This window comes from Camelina sativa, chromosome 11 (genome assembly GCF_000633955.1).
Source record: "Camelina sativa cultivar DH55 chromosome 11, Cs, whole genome shotgun sequence".
NCBI lineage: Eukaryota > Viridiplantae > Streptophyta > Magnoliopsida > Brassicales > Brassicaceae > Camelina > Camelina sativa.
In genome coordinates, this window is record NC_025695.1 from 39,070,836 (window position 1) to 39,078,041 (window position 7,206).

The window sequence follows — 7,206 nt, forward strand, 5'->3', positions numbered from 1 at the left end:
TTGGGTGGAGAGACAAGCAAGCTGGTTAAAGAACTAACATGGAATCAAACATCCTTAAATTGGCAAGATCCTCGAACTCTAGCATGTGATGCAGAGGTTCAAAAGATTATTAATTTACAGAAGCTAGCTAATCAATTGCCAGATTCCTTTACTGACCCAAAGAGAGTAACAAAATCGTACATACCAGCTTGTAATGCACCAATACGTATTGATGTTCAAAAGGAACACAATCAAGTTGCTATAGAGTCTAAGCCACGTTTAAAACGAAGTAGACCATTAGGTTCCAAAGATAAGAACCCTCAGAAATCTAAGAAAGGTGCAAATCAAACCGAGGTTAAGGAAATTATAGACATGGCTGCGTCAAATCCTAAGGTACCAAATGAGGTTTGGGACGCTGAACCTCAAGGTCCTGAAGGTATTGATAATAATGAGATCTCAATCAATTATATCATGTCTGGAATTCAATGGAACCGTAAGAATGTTGACATTGATGAAGTATTTGCATATAAGGTAGCACTTGAGATAAATGAGGATCATGAACCCACGTCTATATTAGAGTGCACTCAAAGTAAAGATTGGCTAAAATGGAAAGAGGCCATTGACGTGGAGTTAATCTCTAATCTCTTTAAAGATGAGGAATGTGTTTGGTCCTATTTTAAGGACACCATTCAATATAAAACCAGTAGGACATAAGTCGGTCTTTGTAAGGAAGAGAAATGAGAGTAATGAAATTGTGAGATATAAGGCACGACTTGTAGCACAAGGATTCTCTCAAAGACCAGGAATAGATTATGAGGAGACATACTCTCATGTGATGGATGCAACGACTTTTAGATATCTAATAAGTCTCGCTATAAGAAAAAAACTGGATTTGCGGTTAATGGATGTTGTAATTGCATACTTATATGGTCCACTGGATAATGAGATTTATATGAGATTACCAGAGGGTTTTGAGCTTAAAGATAAAAGTGGTTCTCGAGAACAATACTGCATAAGGCTGAACAAATCCCTTTATGGGCTGAAACAAAGTGGTCGAATGTGGTACAATAGACTAAGTGAGTACCTAGCCAAAGAGGGCTATAAGAATGACCCAATCAGTCCATGTATTTATTAAAGAAGTTTGCAAACAAAGGGTTTGTAATAATAGCAGTGTATGTGGATGATTTAAACATCCTTGGAACCTCTGGTGAAATTGTCCAAACAGTAGAATATCTCAAGAAAGAATTTGAAATGAAAGACTTAGGTAAAACTAAGTTCTGTTTGGGATTGCAGCTTGAGTACATTGATAATGGAATCCTTGTGCATCAAATGGCATATACAGAAAAGGTACTCAAGAGGTTTAATATGGACCAAGCTCACCCATTGACCAGCCCAATGGTTGTGAGGAGCCTTGACTTGGATAAAGATCCATTTGGTCCAAAGAAGGCCGATGAAGAAGTTCTCGGTCCTGAAGTGCCATACCTCAGTGTTATAGGAGCGTTAATGTTCTTGGCTAGCCACACTAGACCAGATATATGTTTTGCCGTGAACCTCCTAGCAAGATTTAGTTCTTGTCCGACTAAAAGGCACTGGAATGGTGTTAAACATGTTTTGCGTTACCTACAAGGGACGACAGACTTTGGTTTGTTTTATACTAACTATAACAAGGAAGGTTTAGTTGGTTTTGCTGATGCAGATTACTTATCGGATCCGCACAACTCAAGGTCCCAGACCGGTTATGTTTTTACTCACGGTGGGACAGCGATCTCATGGCGTTCTATGAAGCAAAGTATTGTGGCCACTTCGTCTANTCCAAACAGTAGAATATCTCAAGAAAGAATTTGAAATGAAAGACTTAGGTAAAACTAAGTTCTGTTTGGGATTGCAGCTTGAGTACATTGATAATGGAATCCTTGTGCATCAAATTGCATATACAGAAAAGGTACTCAAGAGGTTTAATATGGACCAAGCTCACCCATTGACCAGCCCAATGGTTGTGAGGAGCCTTGACTTGGATAAAGATCCATTNGTTTAGTTGGTTTTGCTGATGCAGGTTACTTATCGGATCCGCACAACTCAAGGTCCCATACCGGTTATGTTTTTACTCACGGTGGTACGGCGATCTCATGGCGTTCTATGAAGCAAAGTATTGTGGCCACTTCGTCTAACCATGCGGAGATCCTAGCAATTCATGAAGCCGAACATGAGTGTGTTTGGTTGAGGTCAATGACTCAACATATTAGGACAGATTGTGGTATGATCGACGATAAGGAAGCAACGGTCATATACGAAGACAATACGGCCTGCATCGCACAGCTCAAGGAAGGATACATCAAGGGAGATCGGACGAAGCACATCCTACCCAAGTTCTTCTTCACACATGAACTACAAAAGGCCGGAGAAGTTCAAGTGGTGCAAGTTCAATCATGTGACAACTCAGCCGATCTCTTCACTAAGGCATTACCGACAACTACATTCAAGAAGTTCATGCACCAGATTGGAATGCGAAGGCTTAAGGACTTTAGGGATGCTTAGAACAGGGGGAGCAATGCGTGCTGTACTTTTTTTCCTTCACCATGGTTTTGTCCCATTGGGTTTTCCTGGTAAGGTTTTAATGAGGCAGCACCCCCAAGCGTATTGCACTGATCCCTTAGCATCAACACGGTTATGTCATCCAAGGGGGAGTGTTGTAAAACACTTGGAGTGGATCTTCCATAACCGGCCCGTTACATGTACTAGAGTGGATGACCCATGGCCGAGGCCCATTACCTAATTCCTATGTCTAGTCAGTTTTGTAGTATCCCTATATATATGTAATCTCCATTCGATTCTATAATTAATAACAAGAGATTTATAACATTATTATTAATATTTTAAAATATAATCATCTGACTAACTATTGTAAGAAGAATTGTTGTACTACTATTTTATATCAATTTTCGGATTTAATAGCGATAATGCTTCAAAAGTTATATTGTCAAAATGTTAGATCAAAAACTAGATTTTACATTTGATCAAACTCTTATATATAAATGATATTTTGTTTTGCAATTTTCCCATGCAAATTACTAAGTTCCAATATATTTGACTGTCTTTTTTCTCTCTGCAAAGCTTTGGTAATAGAACCAAAAAATGAAATAAAGTAATGTTGATGTCGTAGCATTAGCATAGAGACAAAACACAGCTGTTCATGTTTTAACTACAAACTTTTGCGATCTCATGAAGTTGGACTTACGGTAAACACATACATTAACGTGTATACATGTGCTTGTGTGAAAGTGAGGACACTCAATATCAGTGAATGTTCCACAAATTAGTTGATTTAAGATTTAAAAAAAATATCTCACCATCTGAAATAAATGATTCGGAAGAAAAACGAAACAAAAAAAACTAAGTTCACGTGATCAGATCTCAAAAAGTCGTAGAACCAATACATATCATACAAAGCAAACAAGCTTTACAACTTGTCTTTCTCTCTATCTCCTTTCTCTTTTAACTCATCAACACATCTCTCTACACAAAAGTTTTTTCAAGAAACAAAGAATAATAATTCACAAATGAAGAGATTACATCCATCAAGATCGATCTCAGTAGCTCTGTTTCTGGTTTTATTAGCTTTCTTTAGCAGCAAGTTTCACACAGAGGGACTCCGAGATTTGAGAGATTTGCAGATAAGCAAGGAGATGAAGGAGAAGTCTCTTGGAGGTAGCTTACGAAAAATCCCAAGGAGTCGATACAGCCCAATACAAAACAAGTAAGTGAAACACCTACGCAATCAAAATATTTCAATCTCTACACAAAATTGTTTTTGAGGTAATTTTTTTACATCAAGATTGTGTATATCTGTACCAGGAGAGGTCCAAGTAGGAAACATCAGATCACATCAAGAGAACCATAGATTCTTCTCAAATTGTTGTTTTTTGTTTTACTTAGATCTTTTGGTTTTTTCTTTTTTCTTTTTTGGTTGTAGAAATAGTATTGCCTGCACTTGTTTGTGAATGCTTCAATGTAGAGTTTGATACTAGTACTCTTCTAAAAATGTCTTACTTTGACACTGTTTTAATGAGTCCAGGCTCATTGTTTAGACCTCTAAGGAGTGTTTATTGGATTTTGTAGAATTGTAAAAGATCGTCATGTACATACAGAATAATTACTTGCTTTTAATTAGTTTTTTATCTGCGAAATCTTCAAGAACTTGTTGGGAATTTTTATAAGCCAACTTGTAAGAATAGATCTAGCCTGGGAAGGGCTTCAACTATATATGCAAGGTTTTTGTTCTTGCTTCGTCCCATTTTCATTCGTTCTGATAATTTCAGTTGACATAACTGCAACAAAGTAATGATATCCTACGATTAATTCCAAATAAGTGAAGTTATAACAAAAGTATCTATCAAACAAATAGCTTTCGTGGAACAATAGAGTGGCCAATTACGGGTATCCTACCTTCTCTTGTTCAAGAAGATACCAGCTTAATCAATGCAAGAATAGCGAATTTGCATACCGATCAAACAAAGAATTTATGAAAACTTTGATGGACGTTTTTTTTTTATACAAACTTTCAGAAAACTATAGATTACAGCATGGAAACAAACATGTAGCTAGCTCTTTTCATTTGCAAAATTGTTTGAGAATAACGGAGAAGTCTAAAAGATACTTGATCGATCTCTCCCTTATACATTTAAGTATCTAAAATTGTTCGCGGGTTTGTTAACTGGTAATTTGATTTCTCACTTTTGTTTTTTTCCTTATGTTCCAAGAAGAATTTGTTTGCGGATACTTTGTGTTGCGTCTGAGGATATATATTATACAATCTTTAATAGTTTCATTGCGTGGATACTCTGGACCAGAGTCTCTGGTGTTGCTGTTACTTTTTCTCAAACTCTCTTTAAAGTTGAAAAGTGAGACAAACTTACAATCTTGGCAGACAAATTATAGCAATACTGGAAATGGAAGCAGAGTTTGGTAGTCATAGCAACCATGAGGTATCTTCTAAAACAAGTAATGTGTGTGTAAGATTAGTAGAAACTGAGTAATTATGTTGGAATGTATATAAATTTAGTAGAAAGATCACAAATGACGCAAGAGAAGAGATATATAGGTAGGGTTTCAACAGAAACAAAAACATGCTACAAGGGGAGTTATGGTCAGTAATTTTAGTCACAGCCAGAAAAAAAAAGGCAGGAGCAGCAGCTTGAGGTGGCACGGTTGTGTGCCGCTTGATGGAGCCACAATACTACGAAACAGACCCACAACAAATTAATTATCAAAACATTAACCATCGAGATCAGATTCACAAACAAAGTAGTAGGGTTTGAAGAAATTTGTCCAGACTTACTACTTGCAGAGTAGGAGTAGTTAAGTGATGGGCTTCACATGGCACACCCCAATCAACATCAAGGATTTGAGTAGCGATCCAATGGTCTCCTTCATATTCAGGAGCAGGCAATCCAAAATCAGGTTGTGAAAAAACAGTTTCATCATCCTCTTACTCAGTCTTGTAAAAGAAAAGGTCGTCCTATACAGCAACATACCATATGATCACATAATCAAACTCTTCAGTTTTGGAGATTGTGAGATATCCCCCTCATTGTGACATCCTCTGTGAGCAGGACGAATGGTTTAACGTCTCTGAAGGACCATGCGAACCTGAGGACAACTCTGTTCGTGAGGCCCCTAGTAGTTCATTGAACAATGATGTCTTGTGGTGGGTTCTTTTTTTATTTTATTCCACCATATTATAGTAAGTTCGGTTTGGTGGTTCCGAACTGAACCGGTTACCAGATTTCTATGCTTCCTCTTAAAGATTGGCTTTGTTAAGCTCAAAACCGAAACCAAATCGAATTGGCCAATCTTTGTTTAGGTTTTTACGATTCCGCCAATTTGGTTTGGTTCAAATGCCCGCTCATGTTAAACTTTTGCTCTTCATTGCTTTCTCGTGCTATTCTTACAAAGAGTCCGTAGTTTAAAAGTCTTGGAGCCTCTTGTCTTATTGTTACTTTCTGGGTTAAATGAAAATATCAAATTGCATTATTTTGGCATTGGGGGTATCTATGTCGAATTTGAAGATTTTAGTTATTTTTTTACGCCTATATGCTCATTATGCTCTCTTGTTTAGTTGTTTATATCGGAATATGCAAATTAAAATATACCATATTGTTAAAAGTAACATGTCATGTCAGTATTAGGGAATTCAGAAACGCCATTAGTCCAAACTAATTTAGTTAATAAAAGAGAAAAAACTAAAAACAGAAAAAAAAAAAGCTTAAAAGGATTCCCAAAAAAAGAAAAAAAAAAACTCAACGGTCAAAGAGAGACTGTTACCGCTCCGCATGATTATCATCAGCATCATCACCAATGACCACCGCTTCACCGTCGCCACCAATCTCATCCATCGCCACAGCCGCCGCCGCCGCAACCCAAAGATCCAACGGCGTACATTCCATCTTATGCTTAACTCTCCAATCCAACGCTTGACATCCACGCGAACAATAATTAACCTTCCCGCAAACAGAGCACCTCCTAAACTCATGAGCACGAGTCTCGGGCCTCCCGCAACCGTCATGCGAACACATCCTCAACCCTTCCGCTAAACCAACACGACCCGGACCAAACCAATCTTTCAAAAACCGGTTAACCGGATGAATCTCATGAACCGGAACCGCGCTCAGATCGGTCAACAACATCTCCTCGTCTTCTTCCTCGTCGGATTTGAGAGAGATGTAAGAGCGTAGAGAACACGCGAACTCACGCGCGTTGGCTTGAATCAAAAACCTGCGACCTTCAGAGACGTTACGAGGGACGCCGTAACCGTCTTGGAGACAGTGACCGAGCTCACGAAGCGCATCGACGTAGCCTACGTAAGCGGAACGAGCGCAGAGAGCTACCCCGGCGCGTAGATTTTTATCGGTTTTTGAACCGCCGCTTCCGTTGAACTGAATCACCGCTAAAGCATAAAGCGCCGGCGCGTGAGATTGAATCGCCGCTTTAGCCATAAACGACGCGCCGCTCCCATGGTTTTGAAGACAGTAAAATCGGATCTGAAGAGAAAACAAAATCAAAATTTAGATTTCATAAAACGGAGATTTCGAAGGAGTGATCACGAGAACGAACCATTCCGAGAGCGTAGCAAGCGTCGGCGTTTCCGGCATTAGCGCAGAGTTTGAGGAAAGCGTGAGCAGAGTCGGACCATTTCTCCGCCGTGACGGCTAAGGTTTGAGTACCGGCTTT

General features: G+C 38.8%; 2 protein-coding genes across 2 annotated transcripts in view; one reads left to right on the plus strand and one right to left on the minus strand.

Moving 5' to 3' along the window:
* On the plus strand, nt 3,366–4,181 carry LOC109127502. The gene is made up of 2 exons (XM_019232381.1): nt 3,366–3,733; nt 3,832–4,181. Exons 1-2 carry the CDS (start codon nt 3,537–3,539, stop codon nt 3,875–3,877), a joined length of 243 nt encoding a protein of 80 aa, XP_019087926.1. The 5' UTR covers nt 3,366–3,536; the 3' UTR covers nt 3,878–4,181.
* Nucleotides 6,126–7,206, minus strand: part of LOC104725562 (F-box protein At5g50450-like) — a 2,035-nt gene continuing 954 nt past the window's right edge. The window contains exons 2-3 of the mRNA XM_010444235.2: nt 7,090–7,206; nt 6,126–7,016 (exon numbers count right to left, since the gene is read on the minus strand). The exon at nt 7,090–7,206 is cut by the window's right edge and continues 1 nt beyond it. Coding sequence (XP_010442537.1) covers nt 6,297–7,016; nt 7,090–7,206 — 837 coding nt within the window. The 3' untranslated portion in view covers nt 6,126–6,296. The remainder of the gene's footprint in view (nt 7,017–7,089) is intronic.

Excerpts from the sequence above, each read along its gene's own strand:
- LOC109127502 (XM_019232381.1), top strand. The coding sequence starts at position 3,537 with ATGAAGAGATTACATCCATCAAGATCGATCTCAGTAGCTCTGTTTCTG. Across the intron at positions 3,734-3,831 it reads TACAGCCCAATACAAAACAA|GAGAGGTCCAAGTAGGAAAC; the intron begins GTAAGTGAAACA and ends TATCTGTACCAG.